Source organism: Lethenteron reissneri, chromosome 14 (assembly GCF_015708825.2).
Source record: "Lethenteron reissneri isolate LAM-NWPU_2019-01 chromosome 14, ASM1570882v1, whole genome shotgun sequence".
Lineage (NCBI taxonomy): Eukaryota > Metazoa > Chordata > Hyperoartia > Petromyzontiformes > Petromyzontidae > Lethenteron > Lethenteron reissneri.
In genome coordinates this window covers 2,334,631-2,359,893 of record NC_083792.1, presented here as the reverse complement: position 1 = coordinate 2,359,893, position 25,263 = coordinate 2,334,631, and the positions used below count along the sequence as shown (strand labels likewise).

At 52.7% G+C, this 25,263-nt stretch overlaps 2 protein-coding genes across 18 annotated transcripts in view; one reads left to right on the top strand and one right to left on the bottom strand.

Annotated features, from left to right (window-relative positions):
• The first annotated feature begins 5,053 nt into the window (after nt 1-5,053).
• Nucleotides 5,054-18,055, top strand: LOC133342237 (neuronal PAS domain-containing protein 4-like). 2 transcript variants are annotated; one of them, XM_061551264.1, is made up of 9 exons: nt 5,054-5,350; nt 6,896-7,251; nt 8,551-8,729; nt 9,675-9,774; nt 10,231-10,576; nt 11,302-11,411; nt 12,396-12,525; nt 13,009-14,618; nt 15,603-18,055. In XM_061551264.1, exons 1-9 carry the CDS (start codon nt 5,304-5,306, stop codon nt 15,629-15,631), a joined length of 2,907 nt encoding a protein of 968 aa, XP_061407248.1. In that variant the 5' UTR covers nt 5,054-5,303; the 3' UTR covers nt 15,632-18,055. The 2 variants fall into 2 exon arrangements, with proteins under 2 accessions (XP_061407248.1, XP_061407249.1); XM_061551265.1 differs by having other exon boundaries at nt 5,339-5,350; nt 6,037-7,251.
• Nucleotides 18,056-18,972: 917 nt separating this feature from the next.
• The window catches only part of HECTD1 (HECT domain E3 ubiquitin protein ligase 1), an 83,277-nt gene continuing 76,986 nt past the window's right edge, over nt 18,973-25,263 (bottom strand). For all 16 annotated transcript variants that reach the window (XM_061551247.1, XM_061551250.1, XM_061551249.1 and 13 more), the window contains 2 exons: nt 23,473-23,617; nt 18,973-20,771 (listed from right to left, as the gene is read on the bottom strand). In XM_061551247.1, coding sequence (XP_061407231.1) covers nt 20,634-20,771; nt 23,473-23,617 — 283 coding nt within the window. In that variant the 3' untranslated portion in view covers nt 18,973-20,633. The remainder of the gene's footprint in view (nt 20,772-23,472; nt 23,618-25,263) is intronic.

The following is a 25,263-nucleotide window of genomic DNA, read 5'->3' as shown; positions in this document are numbered from 1 at the left end:
CGTCGCCCAATCGCCCTAATGAAGAAACCGCCCCTGCACACCAGAGATACGATGATGATTCTTCTGCTGTTGCTGCTGCTGATGATGGTGATGGTGGTGCTGCTGATGATGATGATCATTATGACGATTACAGGTTTCCCTCGCTTTGTGCCATTTCGGTTTGTGCGATGTCACGCTGTCAATGCGGTTGAACCTATTTCTACCCAAAATTCGCTGCACCGTGCGGTTTGAATTGACTCTGCATGCGGCTATGCGGTCGGACGTGGGACAACATTATATGTACTGTGTGTGTGTACTGTGTGTACTGTGTGTGTACTGTGTGTGTGTACACTATGTGTGTGCACACTATGTGTGTGTACTGTGTGTGTACTGTGTGTGTGTGCACTATGTGTGTGTACTGTGTGTGTACTGTGTGTGTACTATGTGTGTACACTGTGTGTGTACTGTGTGTGTGTACTGTGTGTGTGTACACTATGTGTGTGTACTGTGTGTGTGTACTGTGTGTGTGTACACTATGTGTGTGTACTGTGTGTGTACTGTGTGTGTGTGTACACTATGTGTGTGTACTGTGTGTGTACTATGTGTGTGTACTATGTGTGTACACTGTGTGTGTACTGTGTGTGTACTATGTGTGTACACTGTGTGTGTACTGTGTGTGTACTGTGTGTGTGTGTACACTATGTGTGTGTACTGTGTGTGTACTATGTGTGTGTACTATGTGTGTACACTGTGTGTGTACTGTGTGTACTGCGTGCTGATTGTGATATTCTGCTCCTTAACACGCAGTGCTTTCGCGACCAATATTATCCATAATGAAAGTTTTTAATTTCGATTCAAAGCTTTCGTTACTGCAGGGATTCATCTTCTTGGTTCTTTCGGTAAAGTCACGTAGAAAACCACACCTGATGATGATTGCTTGTGTTGCAATCGAAACGTCGTGAGAATTTTATTCTTTGATTTTTATTATTTTATTATTTCCCTTCTACGTGACTTTACCGAAAGAACCAAGAATATGAAAGCTTTAAATCGAAATATAAATGCGTCGTTAACCCCAGGAAGACTTATTTGCATTTCTGACCAGCGAAACGTCGTACACGAATTGTAAACGTGGTGGGTTTACTCTCCAACACACCAGCGGTATGCTGAAGTAGTGACTAATTGGCGCGTTGTGTTTAGTGACAACAATTACTGATTATTGGCTGTGCCGGGTGGTGGCGGGGTTTAACGACGCATTTATATTGACGCGCTCTAAACCACCCCCCAAAAACAACCCTCTATGATGGATGTCTGCTCCTGCTTCAAGCCTCCCTGCTTGTAGTGGCGCAGGGACGGTTCTAGCAACAGAATCATCACCAGCAGCAGCAGCAGCAGCTGAAGCGGTAGTGACCGCTGCTTCTGTTATTACTGCGGTTTAAGCGACCGTCTGCACGTGATGGCACTGCTGCTGCTGATGATGTTGTTGTTGATGTTGTTGTTGTTGAGTCGATTGTAATGATTATGCTGGCTATCAAAAGGAGCTTGAAAGCTCATCGGATTTCTCCGGGAAGAAATAACGACCCTGATCATTCTGTTATGATGATAATTCTGCTGTCGCTGCTGCTAATATTGTTGCTGGTGATGATGATTATGACGAATCCGCTATTGCTGCTACTGCTGATGCTAATGCTGATGTTGTTGTACGCGTGTGATTTAAATTCTCGTCCCGTCCCATCTCACCAGATCCCCCCCCCCCCGCACTACACCCCTCCCCTACCAACCCCTCAGTCTGTCAAGATTGTGAATGAATCAACCCCCGCCACCCCCCCACTCCCCCCCCCCCCACCCTCTCAAGATTGTGAATGAATCAACCCCCGCCCCCCCCCCACTCCCTCCCCCCACCCTCTCAAGATTGTGAATGAATCAACCCCCGCCACCCCCCCACTCCCCCCCCCCACCCTCTTAAGATTGTGAATGAATCAACCCCTGCCCCCCCCCCCACTCCCTCCCCCCACCCTCTTAAGATTGTGAATGAATCAACCCCCGCCACCCCCCCACTCCCCCCCCCCATCTTAAGATTGTGAATGAATCAACCCCTGCCCCCCCCCCCACTCCCTCCCCCCACCCTCTTAAGATTGTGAATGAATCAACCCCCGCCACCCCCCCCCCCACTCCCTCCCCCCACCATCTTAAGATTGTGAATGAATCAACCCCTGCCACCCCCCCCCCCCAAATCCCCCCCCACCACCTGCCCCACCCTCTTACGATTGTGAATTAATCAACCCCTGCCCCCCCCCACCACCCCCCACCCTCTTAAGATTGTGAATGAATCAACCCCTGCCCCCCCCCACCACCCCCCACCCTCTTAAGATTGTGAATGAATCAACCCCTGCCACCCCCCCACCCAACTTCCCTCCCTGCGGGGGTCTCTCTGGAGGCAATGACGCCCGTGGTGACGTAGGGGGGGGGGGCATGGCAACAGGAGAGGAGCCCCCGAGTGTCTCTCCGTATAAAGCGAGACGTGACCAGGGGGCTTGCGTGCGGCGGTGTGTGCGGCGGCGTGTGTGGTGTGTGCGGTGTGTGTGGTGTGTGCGGTGTGTGCGGTGTGGTGGTATGTGCGGTGTGTGCGGTGTGGTGGTGTGTGTGGGGTGTGCCGCGGTGTGTGCGGTGTATGTGGTGTGTGCGGCGGTGTGTGGTGTGTGTGTGGTGTGTGCGGCGGTGTGTGCGGTGTATTCGGGGCGTGTGGTGTGTGTGGTGTGTGTGGTGTGTGTGGTGTGTGTGGTGTGTGCGGCGTGTGGTGGTGTGTGTGGTGTGTGCGGTGTGTGCGGTGTGTGCGGTGTGTGTGGTGAGTGTGGTGTGTGTGGTGTGTGTGGTGTGTGCGGTGTGTGCGGTGTGTGTGGTGTGTGCGGTGTGTGCGGTGTGTGTGGTGAGTGTGGTGTGTGTGGTGAGTGTGGGTGTGCGGTGTGTGCGGTGTGTGTGGTGTGTGCGGTGTGTGCGGCGGTGTGTGGTAAGTGCGGTGAGTGTGGTGTGTGCGGTGTGTGTGGTGTGTGCGTATGTACGGAGATCACACCACACCACACGCACGCACTCACGTCTCTCGGTGTGTTCGTGTGTGTCTTTTGTGTCCTTGCCAATGTCTATCTGTATGTCTGTTAAGGCTGTACGTTGCTGATCTTTGTCAGTGTCTATCCTGTATTTGTCTATTATACGTTGGGGATCTTTCTCAATGTCTATACTGTCTCTGTGTGTGTGAATGTGAGGAGATAGAGACATCTAACAGTTACGTTTCGGGAAATTGTCCTTCATTAGCCGAACCACCGCAGCTACGTGCTATGAAGAAGGGCCATTTACCGAAACGTCGCCTATGTTGTCATTAACTTTGCTTGTGCACCATTGACAACGCAGCAGCAACAGCGTCACCAACTAATGTGTGTGTGTGTCATTGCTCGCTAGCAGCACTTGCCCCAACAGTCTGTTAAAAGGCTATACGGGGGATCCTTGTCTTTGTGTCAGTGTGTGGGCATCGTAATGCGTCACAAACCCGGCCACCCGAGTTCGATTCCCGCTCACAGCCACAACATCAGTGACGAATATCTCAACCGATGGGGTGCCTCCCCCCCTAGGTCGACTCAGCCTTAAATAAATACCTGGTGCAGTTGGTAAACATCAGCCACTGGAGAGACTAAAGCGACTGAGCGTGGTGCTGGCCACCCACGCCAGCACGTCACACTGCCCAGGGACATCGGCCATCCAGTGTTTAGCGGAAGACTTAAATAGGTCAAGGACTCGAGGCGTCGATGCGTCACAGCTGCTGCTGCTACTCCGCAGGTTGCTGTTAGCAAAGTACCTAATCAAGGCGTGGTGCGGTCACCACCACACCACGCCCGACCGCCTTCGTCTCCCCCAGCGGTGATGACGTTCATAGCAGCAGCAGCACCGCCACGTTCTCAATTTAGGCTGAGTTGACCTAAAGGCATCACGAGCTTACATTCATATTTACATTTCCACCAGAGACTATCAGTATCGTGCTTTAGAATTGAACCCAGGTCACCGACTCGTGTGTTTTTTTACAGTGTTGTTGTTGATGTTGTGTTGTTGTTTGTGCTATATCTGGCAACTGACAGCAACATGCCAAGCTGCCCACGGTATGTTGCTGTCAAAGGTCGTATTGATTGGCCTGGGCGCCTCGTGCTCACACCGACACAGACGCGGGCTCGCAAAGCAAGACGCCGCGCACATGTGTACAAGGCATGTGTCTGTGCGCGTGTATCGCTAAGGGAGCGGTGGCGCAGTGGTTAGTGCACTGCACTACCCACCCGGCCACCCGAGTTCGATTCCCGCTCACGGCCAACACCAGTGACGCTTATCTGAACCGGTTTTTGGCCTCCCCTAGGTCGACTCAGCCTTATATGAGTACCTGGTGCGCTGTGTAAACATCGCCGCTGGGGATACGAAGGCGACCTGGCGCTGTATTGGCCACCCAACTCCTTAGTGTACCATGTTGGCCTTTATAGGTTATCGTTGACCGCACTTGCCCCAATAGTCTGTTAAAGGCTATACGGGGGATCTTTCTATTAATGTGGATTCGTCAGTGTGTGTGTGTGTGATCGTGTGGACACGTTTTTATGCCGCCGTGTCAGTGTGTGTTGATGACTTGTTGTATATGTAGGTGTCATGGAGTGTGTGTCGATATGTACGTCTTTGTTGTGTATGGGTCAGTGGTTGGCTAGGTTGTGTTTATGCCATTGTGTGAGTCTTACAAATTTAACACGTAGGCTTTCGCGAACAATATCATCCATAATAAGAGGGTTTTTTGGGTTAGATCGCGTAAATATATAAATGTGTCGTTAAAACCCGCCACCACCCGACACGGCCAACTAGTAAGGGTTGTCACGGAAACAGAACGTGGCCAATTCGTCACCAGTACAGCAACACCGGTGTGTTGGAGAGCCAAGCCGCAACATTTACAATTAGAGTACGACGTTTCTGTTGACGTGACAACCCTTACTAGTTGGTTATGTTGGGTGGTGGCGGGTTTTAACGACACATTTCTAACCCCCCCCCCCCCCCCAAAAAACCCTCTATTATGGACGAGTCTTGCCAGTCTGTGCCATTGTCAGTGTGTTGGTGTGTCTGCGCAATTTCGTGCGTGCGTGTGTATATCTATCCACGCTATGCATAAGCGTGTGTGTCATTATTGAAGGTTCTCGCGCTGTGCAGAGTCAACACGGCGTCTGGACCCGTCCCTGTCTCTCCCCAGCTTTACAAGAGTAGCGCGTGCGGCGCGGTGCAGATCAGCGCCGGGAAGACAAAGACGGCCGGGCGTGATGATGACCATACCGCCGCTCCTTGCGTGGCATTTCGACCATATTAGGTGCTCGCTGACACCACTGACCTCGCTCTCGCAAGTCTGTGCTGACGGCAATGCCCGGCGTGCCTGGGACACGCGCACCGCGTTCAGCACCACGGACAGCTCCGCGCTGTTGGTCCGCGACCTGCGATCTCTGTCTTAACCAGCGGTGATACAATTCCACGTTATTATGACTGGGGTCCACTTATATTTTAAATGTCATACCACAACAACAACAACAACGACGATCAGTCGTGACGTTACAAGAGAGCGTTGTAACACAGCCTGCGCCGGGACACTGCTCGTTTGACAAATGCGAAATTACGATAATGATGATGATGTTGGTGATGATGTTGGTGATGATGATGGGGATTTTGATCACGGGTGATGGGGCTTGCATGGACCTTCTCTGTACACGCTTGCGTGCCATGTAGCGGGTGTTCTCGGGATATCCCGATTCCTGCCATAGAAATGTGGAATTTCCACCACTCGACCCGTTTTTTTTAATCTTCCTTTTGTCGCATCATTTGCCTTTCGGCCCCATGTCTCCCTTGCAAAGGAGACCGCGGGCTGGAATCGCTGAACCTGATTTATCATTCTTGCGCTCTCTCTCTCTCTCACCTCTCGGTCTATGGGTGGCGCGATTCACACATAACCCCGTGCCCTGCCGCATCCCTAACTCCTTCACCTCCCCCACTCTACAATCACAGCTCACGTCCCCCCCACCATACCCACCCCCGTAGCGGCCCTCTCCACGTAGCAGCGGCTCTCTCGTCATTCCTCGCTCCCTCCCCACCTCTACCCGCCCGCCCCTCCCACCCACTCCTCGTGCAGCATCAACATCCCCACGTGCGGCTCCCACTATAAAAGCTCGGCCGAGCGCGCGAGCCCGGAGCAAGGAGCTGCCTCATCGATATCGAGACAGCAGGACGCGAGACCCCCACCCCCCCTCCAATGCGTAGACCGCGGGTCCCTCCCAGGTCCCCCTCGCTCAACGCGGCCTCCCACGAACTTCAACTTCGCGCAACCGCCTCCACCCACTACCCGATAATACCACAACCTCCACCACTAACTACCTAATAATACCACCACCATCTCCACCCACAACCTAATAATACCACCACCATCTCCACCCACAACCTAATAATACCACCACCATCTCCACCCACAACCTAATAATAACACCACCATCTCCACCCACAACCTAATAATACCACAGCCTCCACCACTAACTACCTAATAATACCACAGCCTCCACCCACTACCTAATAATACCACAGCCATCCCCACCCACTACCTCATAATACCACAACCATCTCCACCACCCACTACCTAATAATACCACCAACATCTCCTCCTCCACCCACTACCTCATAATAGCACCACCACCCACACCTTGAATTATACAACCACCACCTACCAGCCCATGATACCACCACCAACTCCCGAATACCACCGCCCCGACTACCTTCAATCATAACACCACCACAGCTCCAACCACCATCTGCCCACACTCTAACTCCCGCCACCACCACCAACAACCATCGCCGCCGCCGTCTCCATCGCCAGGTTCTCCTCGTTGCTGGAGACCTGGGCACCCCGCGCAGCAGTCCCCATGGCCCGATCTCCCCCGGATGCCCTCACCGTGCCCACGGCCGTCCAAGCGCAGCCGGGAGGAGGGAACTCACCGCGGCAGTCAGAGCCGCCTCCAGTTAGGCAGCACCACCACCAGCACCACCAGCAGCAGCAGCAGCCTCGTTCCACCAAAGGCGCGTCGAAGGCTCGCAGGGATCTGATCAACGCCGAGATTCGGAGGATCCGTGAGCTGCTGCCGCTGAGTGATGCGGACAAAGCTCGACTCTCGTACCTGCACGTCATGGCGCTGGCGTGCGTGTACACGCGGAGGGGACTCGCCTTCCCTGCGGGTGAGTGTGCGGGGTGAGTGTGTGGGGTGAGTTTGCGTGGCGAGCAAGTGAGTGTGAGCGGAGTGTGGTGCGAGTGCAGTGGCGCAGTGCCACGGACACGCTCGGCGACCTGAGATCGATTCCCGTCCACGGCCATCATTGACCGAGTACTCGGTGCGGTGTGTAAACATCGCCATTAGGGAGACAAAGACGTCCGGGCAAGGTGTTGGGTCATCCATCCCCTCGTGTGCCGTGCCGGCCTTCAGAGGTGCTCGCAAACAGCACTTGCTCCAACAGTCTGTTAAGGCTATACGGGGGATCTTTGTATTTGTTCGTGTGTAAATGACAATTTGTGGGGTGCGTGTGTTGGTAGGTGAGGTTTGAGCACGAGTGTGAGGAGCGGTGGCGCTGTGGTTAGCGCGCTTCACTCCAAATTCGGCATCCAAAGTTCGATTCCCGCTCACGACCAAATAACGAGTGGCGAATATTTTAACCGCTGATGAGCCTCCCCAAGGTCGACTCAGCTTTAAATTAATACCTGCTTCAGTGTGGTAAACGTGAGCCCTGGGGAGACAAAGGCGGCCGGGCTCGGTGATTGAGACGTCACCCCTCGTGTGCTGTTTCAGCCTTAAATAGGTGCTCGCTATCAGCACTGGCCCCAACAATATATGCAGGCTATACGATGAATCTTCGTATATCGTTCGCTAAGCGAACATGTAATGTAGAATACGCCTGTAACCATGGCCCGGGTGCTTCAGTGGGCACGTGCTGGCGATGTGAGAGTCACTCAACAAGCCAGCCGAGCTGGGCACATGAGTTCGAATCCGTGTTTCGGTCACCCGCGATGAGACCGAGTCGGCAGGCCTCCACTGCCAGGGCGACGAGCCAGGCAAGGGGCACGTGGCCACGCTTGTTGAAGTGGCACGGTGCTCTCGCCTGCCGAATGTAATTACACCCGACTGGAAATTCCACATTCCTAGGTCGAGGGCCATATCTAGCCAGTTGTGGTCTTCAAATGAAAAGTGATGGACACTAAAATGATCGGCCACAGAAGATGAATGGTAGTGGTGATTATGATGCTGCTGAGGATGTCAGTGTTGGTGATTTTGATTATCATGATTACGATTATCGTGATGCCGATGTTCATGGTGGTGGTAATGACGACGATGATGATAACGATAAACTCAATTGCTGTTCACTTTAATCAGCCAGACTCGGCTGCCTTTTCAATGCACATTTCAATGAATATTTATCAACGTGCTGCTATTCTCCCCCACCCATTCCCTCTATCCCATGCCTCCCCCCTGGCTGACGGAGAAGGCTGTAGCGCAGAAGGATCGAGGCGAGTTGGAGGAGGAGATGGAGGAGAAGACTCTACATGGGGGGAAGTGGCTGCGGGATGGAGCCACTCGCTGCCCGGCTTCGTGCTCGTGATGACCCGGGAGGCTCGCCTCGTGTACCTCTCGGACAACGTCAGCGACGTGCTGGGATACTCCATGGTGAGGCGTCGCGTCTCTTCACTGCAGGAGCCATCATCATCATCATCGTCGCATTCACCATCGCCAGATCGAACACGAGTTATCATCATCATGTCTATGGGATACCATTTTGCCAGTATCAAAGTGATGGAAAAAAATAATAGGTGTTTTACCCTTTCTAGCAATGAAACAGGTGTTACGATGTTCAAACACCAAATAGAAACCTTTTGCGAGGTGTCTATTTGTACTGTTCGCCCGTCGGCGTTCTCTGGCCTAGCACCCGTGAGAGAGACTGGGTCGTAACGAAGGCTGCCGTCTCTGGTGTAGACCAATCGGTTTCAAAGACAATGCAAGGACATTGTTATCGGGGCATGTTTCTTTGCATGTTTTGCCACAAGTATGTGTGGTTAATGCAGACTTGATGCCTTCCAAAAGGGTTCTATTTGGTGTTAGTATCATCGTCAGCACTATCGACATTATTTTCATGAGCGGCATAAGTCATCGTCATCACCATCACCAGCATAATGGTCACCACACCTGACCCACGTGACCCATGCGACCCACGTGACCCACGTGACCCACGCGACCCTTGTGACCCTTGTGACCCATGCGACCCACGTGACCCTTGCGACCCACGTGACCCACGTGACCCATGCGACCCATGCGACCCACGTGACCCTTGCGACCCACGTGACCCACGCGACCCTTGTGACCCATGTGACCCACGTGACCCATGCGACCCATGCGACCCACGTGACCCTTGCGACCCACGTGACCCACGCGACCCTTGTGACCCTTGCGACCCACGTGACCCTTGCGACCCATGTGACCTATGTGACCCTTGTGACCCACGTGACCCACGTGAACCCTTGTGACCCACGTGACCCATGTGACCCACGTGACCCACGTGACCTGTGGATCGGTGGAGCGAGATGCTGACCGTCGCGGCTGCTGTAACCCGTCCAGGTGGACCTGGTCGCACAGGGGGACAGCTTCTACGACATCGTCGACGAGGAGGACCGGGCGCAGGTGCAGTCCAAGCTGCAGGGGCACGGCGAGTGCACAGGTGAGAGGGCGACCATCATCATCATCGTCATCGTCGTCGTCATCATCATCATCAATGCTATAAACTTCATCCTCATGATCAGTGCCATCAATCATCTCGAGTACCAACTTCAAAACCGCCGCCACGATCATCACGACCAAACAAAGACAAAGTTTCCCCCCGATAGCCTTATCAGACTGTTGGGGCAAGTGCTGTTAGACAGCACGGTCGGTGGCCATCAAAACGCCCGACCGCTTTTGTCTCCCCAGTTGGTGTTGTTTACAACACACCGCACCAAGCACTCATTTGACGGCTGAGTCGACCTAGGGGAGGAAGCCCAGGAGCGGTTCAGATAATATAATCGTCACCAGTGTTGTTGGCCGCGAGCGGGAACAGTGAACTCTGGCCCTCCGGGTTCGTAAGCGCAGATAGCGCTAACCGCTGCGCCGCCGCTCCCTCGCCCTCCCCCGCCCGCAGAGGTCTCCTTCGTGTGCCGCGTGAGCACGGCGCGAGCGCTGCGCCGGCAGGGCTCCAACCGCGCGCTCGCCGTGCGCTCGCGCGCGGCCCCCGCGCCGCCGGGCTGCGCGTGGCAGCAGCAGCAGCGGCGGCAGCTCCTGTGGCTGCTGTGCTGCCCGGCCGAGGACGTCAATGCCGCCGGATCCCAGCTGCGAAGTCGCCTCGCCGCCGCATCCTCCTCGTCGTCTCCCCACGGCCACCAGCAGCAGCAGCTACAGCCGCAGCTGCAGCAGCAGCAGCGGTGGCAGGAGAACGGCTTCGCGTCCAAGCACTCCCGAGACATGCGCTGGATCTCCGCCGAGCGCAGGTGAGAGAGGAGGAGACGGAGGGACACACACTCTGGAGATTCCTCACCGATCGTCGTCTCCCTTTGCCGAGCTCCTTCGACAAATAACCTTCGCTCAATCCAACAAACGTGCTGCTGCTGTTGTTGTTGTTGTTGAAAAACTCCTTGACGATTACAATCGTAGACGTCGGTGCCGTTGTTTGCTGGCCGTTTGACGTGTTGGGCCTTGGGGTCCTGTGCTAAGCAACTGTGTTCAAATTTTAAATAAATAAATAAATATTGCTTATACAGGATGTCCCCAGGACAGGTAGGATTATTATATTTAGTTTAATCGTCACCAGTCATTATAAATATTATATTTATTTTAACAAATTATCAAACTGACTACCATTAACAATAATGCATGCATGGGTTCACTTTTGAAACTAATTGAGGACTTTTTTTATATTTTAACATTCATCAATTCTGTATTTGTCTGCATTCATTCGGAGTTCTTGGTCGAGTTTTGCAAATGTCATCTGAAAAGAAAGAAGAGAAAATAGATGTTGATAATGCGAATAGATGAAACATTAACTTAAAGAACGAACAATTAACATGTTTCAATGCCAATGTTAAAATTAATTAAACAACCCTATCTGTCCTGGCTTTCGGACCATCCGGTATACACTCAAACGTCCACAAATACACACCGCGACACACGCACCCTGGCGTGGTGTGTAACCTGGCGTGGTGTGGCTCTGTCGCAGCGTGGTGTACCATCTGGAGTACGAGGCTCAGGAGCTCACGGGGAAGTCGTGGTACCAGCTCCTGCACCCAGAGGACGTGGGCCACGCCACCTCCCAGCACAGCATTTTGGGTGAGCCCTCCACGGTCACCACACGGAGAGATTGGGACTCGTCACAACAGCGGTGACCAACCGGGCACTGTGTCTCACTATCAAAACAGGGCTCTGTCCTGGTGTTGAGGCTGTGGGTCAGTGCTGAGGTGGTGGGTCAGTGTTGAGACTTTGGATCAGTGTAGAGGCTGTGAGTCGGTGTTAAAGCTGGGTCAGTTTTGAGGCTGTGGTTCAGTGTTGAAGTTGTGGTTCAGTGTTGACATTGTGGGTCAGTGTTGAGGCTTTGGGTCAGTGTTGAGGCTGTGGGTCAGTGTTGAGGCTGTGGGTCAGTGTTGATGCTGTGGGTCAGTGTTGAGACTGTGGGTCACTGTTGAGACTGTGGGTCAGTGTTGAGGCTGTGGGTCAGTGTTGAGGCTGTGGGTCAGTGTTGAGGCTGTGGGTCAGTGCTGAGGTGGTGGGTCAGTGCTGATGCTGTGGGTCAATGTTGAGGCTGTGGGTCAGTGTTGAGGCTGTATGTCAGTGTTGAGGCTGTGGGTCAGTGTTGAGGCTGTGGGTCAGTGTTGAGGCTGTGGGTCAGTGTTGAGGCTGTGGGTCAGTGTTGAGGCAGTGGGTCAGTGTTGAGGCTGTGGGTCAGTGTTGAGGCTGTGGGTCAGTGTTGAGGCAGTGGGTCAGTGTTGAGGATGTGGGTCAGTGTTGAGACTGTGGGTCAGTGTTGAGGCTGTGGGTCAGTGTTGAGGCTGTGGGTCAGTGTTGAGGCTGTATGTCAGTGTTGAGGCTGTATGTCAGTGTTGAGGCTGTGGGTCAGTGTTGAGGCTGTGGGTCAGTGTTGAGGCTGTGGGTCAGTGTTGAGGCTGTGGGTCAGTGTTGAGGCAGTGGGTCAGTGTTGAGGCTGTGGGTCAGTGTTGAGGCTGTGGGTCGGTGTTACGGTTAAGCTGCCAGTGGCATGAGCCACGTCTGATTTATTGACCTATTTAACTCTGGGATTGTGCGCTTCCTCTCGTTCAGTTCAGAGCCGCGACTCGTGCGAGGTGCGGATGATCGTTCGGCTGCAGCGGAAGAGCGGGGATTGCAGCTGGGTCCTGGCGACAGCTCAGCTGCAAGACGACGTCATATTTTGCGACAACCTCATGATCAGGTGAGAGCTGCTCATCATCAAACCGCGGTCATCTTGATCTCTGCCACGCCGATATCCATTCCGACTTCCTCCGAGTCAAAGGCGGGGAACATTTTGATCACCGAGAGCCAAATAGGACTTTGAATGTAACCTGTGGCGAGCAAAGCAGGCATTTGCACAAGACAAAGGCACACACGCACACGCGCACACGCTCTCGCACACACACAAAGATCCCCCGTAAAGGCTTAACAGACTGTTGGGCCAAGTGCTGAAGTGCTGTTCGCGAGCACCTATGAAGGCCGGCACAATACACAAAGGGGTGGGTGGACAATGTTTACACACCACACCAGCTGCGGATAAAGCGTAGTTTGTCGGGCGTTTATGAAGTGGCGGGCCTTGCGTGGCCATGGGCTGCGTGGGCCGTGGGCCCTATGCGGCCCCGCGGGCCATCGACGCGACTGACAGCGCCTCCCGCCCCTGCGCGCCCTCCTCCTCCTCTTGCAGCGAGGCGGAGGCCACGAACCTCCGTGGCGCCGTCGGCCTGGCCCCGCGTCCCGTCGCGTCGGGCCCATTCCACGGCGGCTTCGGGCCGTCGGCGGACGCTTTGGAAGAGCCGCCGATTGACCCCGCGGACGTCGACGCGGCGGCTCCGCTGTTGGAGCCCCTGGCGGACGCGCTGGCGGACACGCTGGTGGACGCGCTGGTGGACACCCTGTCGGAGACCATGGCGGAGACGTTGGCGGAGACGTTGGCGGAGACGATGGCGGAACCGCTGAGCGTGCAGCTCATGGGGCACCAGGTCGAGGCGTCGTCCGCCGTTTCCACCGCGGCGTCGCTGCTGCTCATGCCCTCCCCGGTTCCTCATCAGACCGCGGCGCCCTGCACGGCCGCCGCCGCCCCCTCCTCTTCTTCCTCCTCCTCCTCGCCCCCCTATGTCGCCGAGATCCTGCGCACCCTGGAGGTCGGCCTGCCCGGCTGCAGGAAGCGCAAGCGGTCCGAGGACATCGCGAACCCCGCGCAGACGGCAGCGCACCACCCCGAGATGGGGCTCTACTGTCCGCCCCAGCCCCTGCAGAAGCTTCATCGTCCTCAACTTCATCACCATCACCACCAGCAGCAGCAGCAGCAGCATCAGTTCCAGACCCCAGTGTGGAGCGAGCGAATGTTGGCAAGCGCGAAGCATCAGCCCGAGTCGTCGCCGGGCGGGCTGCAGTGCACGCCGCCCTACACCCCAGAGAAGGCCTCCACCTTCCTGTTCAACCCGTGCGACGTGGCCGCCCGCCAGCAGACCTTCGTGCCGCCCTCGCCGAGCCCCGGCGTGTACGATCAGCTGCCCCCCACGCCCGACAGCCCCTTGACCTCCGCCGCGGCCTCGCGCCGCTCCCTGCCGCCCATCGGCACCTTCGGGGGCGGGCGGCGAGCGCCGGGCGCGCCGCACGCCGCCCGCGGCCCCCACGCGTATTCCGAGGCGGAGAGGGAGCACATCAACGTGCTCGCGCGGCAGATCAGCACGCTGGCCGAGACCTTCGACTCGTACATGCGCAGCGGCGGCGGCAGAGGGACTCAGAGGCAGGAGGGCGAGGAGCTGAAAGCGTCGCACACGAGGCTCTTCCTGTCAGGCCGCAGCTCCTCTCTCCCCGAGACTCGCTCCGGGTGGCTGGAGGCGCAGGCCGACTGCTCCGGGGAGCTCGCCGGAGTCGGCGCAGGCGGCAGCGGCGGCGCGCCCGCCTCGCTGCTGCTGCCGCCGCCGCCGCCTTGCAAGCGTTGGAGGAGTCTGGACTTCTCGATCGTTCCCGAGCTGGAAGAGGGCCCCTCGTCGTCATCCGTCGACCGAGAGGTCGTGTTCGACACTCTGCTCAAGGACATCGTGGACCTACAGGAGAATGAAGCGGCGGCGGTGGAGGAGGGGGTCGCGGGAATCATGTCAGCAGGAGGAGAAGACGGAGGAGGAGGAGGCAGAGGAGGTGGAGGAGGAGGCGGAGGAGGGGAGGGCTTGGGTGAGCCGTGCCTTGTCGCGGAGCCCCAGGCTGCTGCCGCGAGCTCCCCATGTTTTGGGCTTCGTGCGTCTGAGTTGTATCAACTCGCCGAGGGCAGCTCGCCGCACCACGCGCCAGGTGAGCCACTCGTCGGGTCGCGAGGATTCTGGGAAACGTTCAGAGCGGGAGGGGGGTGGGGGTTCTTTGATTGGTTGTCATTCGAGGGCTGTTTCGCAAAAGAGTTCGCGACACACATTGGCGGATGTTACCGTCATAGTGACATCGCACGCTCTATTTAGGGCCCAAGACCTGGAGGACATTTTCACAATTCTGGCAACTGCCTGATGATGCTGATTGTAACTTAACCAGTGAAACGTCCGCACCCAATTGTTGAATGTTGTGACGATGCTCACCAACAACAGCACTACCGGTGGTGCTGATGCAGAATCTAAATATTTGTGCTGGAGGAATCCGATGAGCTATAAAGCTCTTTTTTCACAGATGTCCAGTAGGGGCGGGTCAGAATGTTACAACAACAACAAACAGTACAACACCACGATAGGGGAGCAAAGTGTAGGCAAGGTAAACAAATAACTTTTAAAAAATATTAAAATAAAACTAAACCATTTTTGATCTTACCAGGGAAAGCACACGGAGCTATTCGCTTAATTTGTTGTTCACGTGACAACTTTATTAATTGGCCGTGTCGGGTGGAGGAGGGCTTTACGATACGCATTCTACTCGCGCGTTACGAATCCTACTTTTAATCCGATGGGTCAAAATGTCCCACAACCAAAGAACCGGGGGGGGGGGGGGGGGGAACGTGAGGTCGCGAACAGCGACGGCGATTCAGCAGGATCCGCCGACACATAAAAACTGTGGACTCAAGTGGTAACGTCCGCGTGCTTCGATGCATTTAGCGCAGACGTGCGGCAAAGAAAAAGAAAACTCGACAAACACCGAGACGAGTTCAGTCCACATTCGTCCGCCGTAGAGGTCGATCGGTATGTGCGTGATGTCACGTGTCGGTGCTGTTGTTACCTCTTAAAAGGTCTTCTGTTTTAGACAATAATACTGACAATACTAATTTTTTCCTGTGTTTTTTTGTCTTTATCATTGCAGGTGGAAGCCCAAAGGAACGACCATTCTGAAATAAGTCTCTTGACTTACAGGCTGTGGAGTATGGCATATTGCCATGGACGAGCAGACACCGGTTTTATCCCTGTGCCCTGGAAACAGTAGTTTCTGGTTAGGGAAATAGGGACCTGTCTGTATGTACGTGTATGTGTGTGTTGCGTCTTTGTGTACATTGCGAGCTGTGTGTGCCGTGGTTGTGTTTTCATAGGCTGCGTACGCGCGGGCAAGCGACGTTAGTGAACACCCATTTAGAGGTTGCCAGCACCGTTCACGCCCGGCCGCCTTTGTCTCCCCGGTGTTGAAGTTTTACACGCCGTCGCTTCAAGTACCCGGTTAAGGCTGAAGTCGATTTAACAGAGGCCCAGGGGTGAGTCCAAGACGCTGCTTGCCCACTGGTGTCAGCCGTGGCTGGGGAATGAGCCCAGCTCCTGGGATCGCAGTGCGGATTAGAAAACCGCTGCGGCGTAATTCTCTCCGACGAACCGGGGAATCTTTGTCTTAATCGGTGATCGCTGTCGGCCATTACATCCCCTACTATGCAGTACAAGACTAAACGGGGAACATATTGTGTGTGTGTGTGTGAGACCGTTTGTCTTTATCGTCTGTGTGCAAGTTCTACTGCAAAAAAGACCACACTTACACGAAGCGGGTTGTGTCAATATGTGCAGTATGTACATAGTAATTGACACCGTTTGTCAGTCCACTGCTGGATGAAAGTACGTAAGACGTATGTATATATGAGATACCCTGATTATTGTGACCGCATACGTACGCACGCACACACGTGCCCCAACACGCTGGATTCGTTTGGCACTCGATTGAGAGGCCGGTCGATACGTGGCGGATGCGCGCTGCAAACGGAACCGTGCGATTTGTGCACGTGTATAGAACTCTTCGGTCAACCGAATTTAATGCTTAACTTTTTAATATATATGCATAAACGTATATATATAGAAACGCATTAACAAATGGTATTGAAATATTTTCAAGGATTTATTTCTTTTAAAAACTAAAAAAAATCCCGCGCTTAAAGAGATGCTGTTGCGTGGCGTCGTCGACGCTGAAACCTCGGAGGGGGTCGGTCGCTATCGGATAGCGGTCGTCGTCGTCTCTCTCCGCTGTTCGGGGAGTGGTGGTGGTGGCAGCGGTGGTGGTGGTGGTGGCTGGTTCACACGCTCGCACACGCCGCTCGCCTACTGGACGTCTGTGAACAAAAAGAGCTTCACAGCTTATCGGATTCCTCCAGTTGAAATCAACTTTCCGATTCGTCCTGCTTCGGGGGTTAGAACGGAACGGGCCTCTGCCCCGGGTAGCGCCGCACCACTCGAGCCGTTTGTAAAAATTATAATCCTGATACGAAGGTCAACTCGGCATCCTATCTTATCATCATGATCATCAAACACATTGGCCTTAGCGCATCAATTACGCGATATGTAGCAAGGGCCATGGCCCGAAATGTCTCAGATTATATATTGTCTTTTAAGGCCACACAGTGTTGTTGTTGACACGGAATGTGTCCATGGGTTTTTGTTGTTTGTGCACCACTGCCAACTCAGCAGCAGCAGCACCACCAAGTAATTTGTTTACTCATCCTTACAGGATTGATAACATTGACACCGCTCTGTGCGCGCGTGTGAAGTTAACACTTGGACTGGTGAGACTGGACCTCCCCCTCGCCGTGGCAATGTGGGATCTCCAAATGTTTCCATGGCAGTGCGTATAGTTTGAAGTGTTCAAAACATTTGAACCGCTTTCGATTGTGTTGGCCGATTGACACATTCATTCGTACGCCATTCGGTTACAATGAAACGCAAGTCCGCGAGCGAGGGCTTCGAGGCGAGTCTTCACGTCGCGTCACTGTGGGGTGACCAAGGGCTTCGTCGCGTACAAATGAAGTTGGGTGAACCTCGCGCAATTTCACGACCCCACGTGGGCTGGCCAGCCGGCGGCCGCTGTTGAGCCCCATAGGCCACATTTGCCAGCGGTCGCTCGTTTGTGCACTCGAGTGGAAACATTTTGTAGACAGCCATTAGGGGGGATGAGGTGAATTCCAACTTCGTGAAGAAGACGAACTCGATGGCCGTGCATCGACCCAATAAGCGAAACTCACAACTTGCCTCTGTGTTAAATAGTTCTTCGTGATAAGATATATTTTTTGTAAAAATGTAAACGTATACCCAAAAAGACAAATACGGACTGTCGAATATTTTTTTGGTGACGAATTTTCGTGGATATCGTATATTTATTTGTATTGCCACATGGTGACGGATCGAAATAAACATTATATATTATGAACAAGCGCGCGTGACGCAAGACTGCTCGTCTTTATTGTCGGTGTTCCATCGCATTTCGAGAGCAACGGGATGCTAACCATATCCCAAAGAGCCCAAATGCAGCCAAATCGCCTAATTTAGGCCATGCTTACACAACCCCCTAGCATCCGGGTCTTGGAGAGGCCCCGAAACCTTTTTCCACTGCACAACCAAGCCACGCCGACGCCACGCCGACGTGGCTCATGAGAGGCCAGGTCGCTATTCCGCTGCAGGAGTCGGAGTCGCACTGCCGACGTCGCACGCGGCAAACGAGCGCCGATGGGTGCAGACGATTGCAGCGGTGCCACGTCCTCGCCACATACCCACTGGCCCCACGAGCAATGAATGCGGTGTTAGCCCCACCCCTGATCATGCTCGGCACCCTCCCCCCCCCCAGTCAGATTTAGCTTGTATATCACGGCTTGGTTCAGGTTCGGCACGGCAAATGGACGGCGGGAAACCACCCCTGTAGCGCGCAAGAGCCCTGCACGAGCGCGGCGTGCATGTGGCCAGTGGGAACGGGGCAGGAGGCGCCACCACCTGCTTCGTTGTCCCATCAGGCCACGCCTGCAGCCGCCCAAGAATCTCTCTTGAAGGGCATCGCCTATATGTCCAGGTCCACACATTCATCAATAACACTGTGGGCCCTATATAATCATAAATAAGGTGACGTTTCCGGCAATGGCCCTTCCTTCACGGTGTTATTTGACGAATGCGTCTAGTTTTGTTGTTGTTGTTAACTGCGGTTGTGCACCCGTGCCAACCCAGCAGCAGCAGCTTTACCAAATAATGTTTTTTGTTTCCGGACGGACGCGGTTTTGTGGCACGCGCTACCCAAGCGCGGCAGAGCATTGGGTGATGGTGGCTGGAGGAGGAAGACACCGGTGGTTAGAGTAAATACCAGGGCCGCCAAAGAAAAGCCTCCGTGCCGCCCTTGTCCCACCGTTAGGTTCTGGCATCTTGAGGTGGCAGTCGTTATTTAGACGAAAATCAAACATCAAAATGTGACTCTTTCACAACGGCACAAAATCGGACGGAAAATAACACGTTAAAGTAGTTTATTGCTGACAAAATACAGCAATCCCACTATCAACGAAATGCAAATCAGTTACCACCATTCTTAAAACACATGCGAGAGTTGCGGCAAAAAAGAGCAACGACTGTGATACTCTTCTGACCGTTCGTGTGAGAATATACGTTGGACGTCACACTTTTTATTGTGTTTTTGAGGTCACTGCATTCGTGTTAGCTAGCCTAGCTTAAATACGCCGCCGGAATCGCCGATGTGGATGTCTCTCAACGTCGAGATCACGGAACGGCGGAGGCCGACTCCCCTAATCATCGGCTCGCACTGCGACCCGCGTGGAACAGAATTCGCACGCACGGCGGTGCCGCGGCTGGCGGCACCACCTTGCAACGGAAAAACATTTGAATTGCGTCGGTTCCGCGGTAGAGGTCGCGACTCACAACGGGAAGAGGTCACAAGGTCAAATTCTGTGATCTGGGATCAATTCGGCCTTATTGCCAATGCACCTCTGGGGGTTGAAATAATACATACCAAATTAATTGAACTAATTTTTATTTTACTCGGTAAGGCCCACTGAGCTATGTAGCTCTTTTGCAGGAGCGACCTGGCCACAGATGATAGGCTCAACTAAGTGGCTTATCAAGTGGAAATTTATAGCAGCCAAACACTCTAAACATGTTGATTCTAAATGTGGAGGGAAAAACAGGAGGATCCGGATAAAAGAAATCCACACGGCCACGGGAAGAACATGCAAACTCCAAATATACAGCAGGTGCCAGGGTCAGAATCGAACCCACAACCTCCTGCATACCAGGTGAGGGAGTTAACATCTCCCTAGCCACCGTGGCACCCCGATTGTGGACAGCCAACAGCGCTTGTTGCGTGGCTATACGAACGCTCAACCTGAGCGTGTCTGATTGCTACCACCGGCTCCGGCCACTCCAAATGCTCACGTGACCACAAACACACCGTGACTTTACAAACCCTCTGACATTACGTACAGGAGGAAGGCCTCACCACTGAGCCTCAAGGCTTTCCTTAAAGTCTTTTGCAGCGGGATGTTCCACCAATTTTATTTTCCTTCGTCGTCGTCATCATCATCCTTCTACTTCTGAAGCCAGGTCAATAAAAAGAAATACCACCACATTGTGGGAAAACAACAGTGGTCATCCGATAAGCGGATAGTCATAGAAACGTGGAGTTACCACCGCAGACTCAAAACCACCCAAGTGCTCAAATATATTTGAGTATGGAGGCACTTTAAACTTTTTTGAAGGAAACAATTTCGTGATTAAATTACAACGTCTAATGTAAACTAAACAAACGGCAAGAATGTGACTAAAAGGGACTTGGCAATCCCAGATAACGATAGCGAGAAACAAGCTGTGAACAATCCTCAATTCTTTATAGCAGAAGGCGAGTGTCATACACATAACGGCGCGCGTGTGCACGCAGCCTGTATTGCCATTCAAACGTTCAGGCTTGGACTACGTTGAGAAATATTCGTGACGAGCAAGCCCAGCGCAATAGCTATCGATACAGGAATCCTACAGCAGGAGTTTCACCAGAGATACACATTCCCTACCACGCCCCCCTCCCCACAACCTCTCTCTTTACTGCATCGATGGTGACCCCCTCCCCACCACCTCCGCCATGTACACGCACCCCCCCCTCCCCTCAGTTGAGATGGAAACCCTTCTCGATGGTCGCCGACAGAAGCCTCTCTCGCATGATTTCCTCTGACGAATATTCGGGCAGTTTGAGGTAGTGGACGCAGGTGTTCACCGACGGGAAGCTGCCGTCCGTCGCGTCGACCTGCGCACGCAAGCACAGACGACGCACGGCTCGTGAGAAAGACGACACTCACAGGGGTGGAGAAGTGGGGGTGGGTGGCGGCTGTCCGACGGAGAGACTCGGGGCCATAGGAATGTGGAATTTCATGACTACTGGTCACGGTCGCCAATGAAGGTGGGCATCGTCCCATTTGTTCACCTGAAAAAAGGGAGGTTTAGTTAACGTCTTGCCTTTATTTGGATGAATGATGATGATCATGGTAGTCATTCCAATTAACAAATAAAACTATAAGCTAGTTTTAGTTCACCAGGTAAGGTCCACTAAGCCATATAGCTCTATTGCACAAGCGATAGTGCAACTAAGTGGCCTATCATGTGGAAGTTTATAGCAGCCAAATACCATAAACACACGATGATCATTTATATGGAGGGGAAAACCAGAGGACCCGGAGAAAAATCCACGCAACCACAGTGAAACAGACGCGCAAACTCCAAATATACAGTGGACGACCTCCTGAATACCAGGCGAGGTAGTTAACATCTCGCCACCGTGGCGCCCATGTTGTAGTAATGAATCAAAATTCTCCCTCGGAAAAGAGACCTTGTGTCTAAATAGGCCCGTCAGCTGGTAATGGATAAGCTTATGTCACCGATCGTTCGGCTGCGGTGGCTAGGAGCGTTTCACGCTCTCCATTTGGAGCGGGTGGCCTCGCGGTCAGCACGCTCGCCTCCCAGCGCAGAGGTCACCGGTTCAAATCCAACTCGAGGAAGGCAACGGGTTTTCGACTTGCGTTCACGCACAGGCCGTTTAGTTACTCCGCTGCCGGATGAGGGACAGCTAATGGCCAACGTGGGTTATTTGACCATACTTCGCCATGCTGGTCAATGAGGGTCGCAAGGGTGAGCAACACAGACGTGGAGCACATAAGCACGGCACGGCGACAGATGTTACCGCCCTCCGCTGCTCACCGCGTAGTCTCGCAGCAGCCGATAAACAACCTGGCGGGCACGGTGGTCGCCCGTCCGAGCACTATCCAGGCCCAAACCTACTTAGCTTCCCAGAGCTGACAAGATCGGCCACATTCTTGGCGATTCAATGAAAAGGCTTTAGACTTGCAATGCAAGTCTAAAAATAGCGAGTTTGAGTGCCACACGTTAGATATGAAGGTCCACACACATATGTGGCGATTTAGGTTAGTCATAGTTAACTTAATTATACTAAAGAGTAATTTTATAGTAATGTTTTAGCTTTCATAAGTGAAAACAAACACTATTGAGGTTTTGATTTAAAGCTTTCGTGACTGCAGGGATTCATATTCTTGGTTCTTTCGGTAAAGTCACGTAGAAGGGAAATAATAAAATAATAAAAATAATTACATAATAAAAATAATACAATTATCAAAATATATTATTATTATTCCCTTCTACGTGACTTTACCGAAAGAACCATAATATGGGTCGCGAAAGCACACGTGATATAATGAAGCGACGTCATGCTTGAGAGGCGTTGGGGACGCGTTCTAAACTATTTTATTTACCACCTAAAGCCCACCGAGATATTCGCTCTGCTACAGAGACGACCTGGCCAAACATGATGGCAGCTCATCCAAGTGGCTTACATCATCACCGTGCGAAGAAAATTGATAGTGACAGCCAAATAATTTAAATGCATGGTTTTAAATATGGAGGCGGGGTGGGCAAAACTGGAAGAACCTGGAGAAAAATCCACGCGACCACCACGGGGAGAGCGAGAGGGAACACGCAAATTCCAAACCAAGGTTTCCCTGGCTCTATGCGGGTTCGCTGGACACAATTTCACATCGATGCCGCTCACCTATTTGTGCCCATAATTCACGACATCTGGTTTGAATCAGTCAAACGTGGCTACAAGCGGCCGGACGTGGGTCAACATTAGGTGTGCACTGTACGCACGGCTACTCAGCAGGCAGCCGTGGGTGGTGCGATTTCGCTTCCTGTGCGCTTTTGCGGGGAAACCTCCATACATGCATCGTCAGGGTCGGGATCGAACCCACGAACTCCCGTGCACAGGGCGATGGAGATGGAGTCTCCTAGCCACCGCGGCGCCCCATCGTCCTAGCCCAGGAGTTGGGAGCCGCAGGTTGCCTAAAACTTAACTACAATTTAAAGTAAAGATTTTTGTATTCATCATCAGGCGTGAAATCCACAGCAAGAACATTTTCTTGCTGTGGATTTCACACCTGATGATGATTGCTTGTGTTGCAGTCGAAACGTCATGAGAATTTGTTGTTTAATATTTGTATTGTTAAATATTTTTATTTATTTGATTATTTCCCTTCTACGTGACTTTACCGAAAGAACCAAGAATATGAATCCCTGCAGTCACGAAAGCTTTAAATCAAAATTTTAAGATTTTTTATTAAATATAGTAAGGAATGGGTCACTATGGAATGGCTTGGCAACAACAAAATGTACAGTCAAACTATATTGTTAAATAACAACCAAGGAGAAAATAAACGAAATCGACGCAGTTAATTCCACCACCTATTTTGTTGATTTAAGTGAGAATTTGTTTGCCACTTGCCGTATATCCGCTGCGTTTGCGTCTGTGTACCAGGTAGCTCTGCTTCCGACGCGGCTCTCAAACAATTTTTGGTCAAAGACAAAAACAAAACGTCTCTTCTTCTTTTAAAAGGTTTTTTGCCGACTCCCGTCCTCGCCGATGGGCTCCCCGGCGCACTGACCTTGCGCACGATGGTGAGCCGGGGGTGCAGGTTAGCGAGGCCGCCGGGAGGCAGCGACGAGCAGCCGGTGGTGAACTGGAGGAACGCCTTCCTCTCTTGGGCCGACATTCCGCACAGCACGTTCACAAACCTGAGGAAGCCGGGGCTGCGAGAGGGGGGGGGGGAGGACGGGACAACGTTCAAACGCGCGTGGTAATCGCGGATGGCGGCGGCGGTGGCGAACGCTGCACGTGGCTGCCTCCAATCCAGCGGTGCGGTAGTAGCGGCGAGGGTTGGTGGAGCGCAGCACGAATTATCAAATGTTGCGAGATTCCCTCCCCATGGACATTGAGGAAGTGCCATACCCTGGCTTGCCAGCAGAATGTATTACAGAAAAGTGAGGACTATTATCATCTGTCCCTTCTCTATGGGATATACAGGGTGTCCCATAAGCAGGGAATCAGTGAAAAATACATAATTCATACTTTTTTGTTTCTGCAGGCCCAAGATGTCGGAGTAAGGAAGAACGGGTCCAGATAATTCTACTGCTAGAAAATCGGAGTCAGAGGGAGGTCGCTGTTGAATTTAACAGACTGCATCCAGACCGCGGGCCAATAACACGAGAGCCGTGTATGTTTTTTCCTCTGATTCCAGACTTCTGGGACACCCTGTAGACTGTTTCCCCCTCGCATGCATGGGTTTTGTCCGAATGTTCTGGTTTGCTCTCAATGTATAATAAACTCTCACCATTGGCCAAATACTTCTTAATATACAGTAGAACCTCGGAGATCGAACGCACCAGAACTCGAACAAATCGGTGTTCGAATGATATTTACGAAAAAATTTGCCCCGGACGGGCAATCGTGACTTGAAAGAACGTGTACGGCTGAGACGCGTATGGCCAGCATGCATGACGCTTGCCCAGGCAAAGGTTTTACCACCTCCTGCTCCTCACCACCTTCCACTCAAGCTATCAACTCTCCTTACTACAGGTAAAGTGAAGTTCAATGTTTGTTTATTTCATTTATTCCATATATTTATTCATTTATTCCATTTATTTATTGTGTTTCTTGTTTTTTTGTATGATGTTATGCATGTATTACTGTAAACTTCGTGTAAAAATGCTTTATAATGAGAGATTTCTTGCGCCTGGAACCAATTTATGTAATTTACATTTATTCTTATGGGGAAAATTAATTCAATCTTCGAACAAATCGGTGTTCGAATGGCCTTCTGGAACAAATTAAGTTAGGGAACTGCAAAGGAATCTTTGGCGCCGGCTTACCGACTTGGCAGCCTTTGCAGCTTGGATCTGTGGTTTCTACTCAGCAATTGTGAGACGCAATTTCCATGAGCGATGACGCTGCATAAAATGAATCGTTATTTACTTTTCAACAATTTCGAGCCGAGTGCGGCCACAGCTGCGGAAAGTCTGAATCTCTGCAGGTCGTTTGTCAGAACTGCTTTTAGGGTCCCGTGTGTTTTTCGGTCTCACGCGGATTTGCTTTGACGAACAGCCCCAAATAAACATTTATTTCGTCCCGGAACGAATGTGTGACGCATCTTTGTCTGTCATTTACCAACCATGGGATCATTGGCGTTTACGACCAGGGCTTCCTCGCAAAAGAAACACGCATCTCAATGGGCATCGGCTCTAGCCGGGGGGGGGGGGGGGGGGGGGGGCGGGTACATTCAGCGAGCAGAGTGCACTGAACGTGGCACTACAAGGTGGAAAAATAAGAAAATGAATCATCATCGGATATCAGAATCAGAATATTTATTTATACTCAGGGAATCCGATGAGCTATGAAG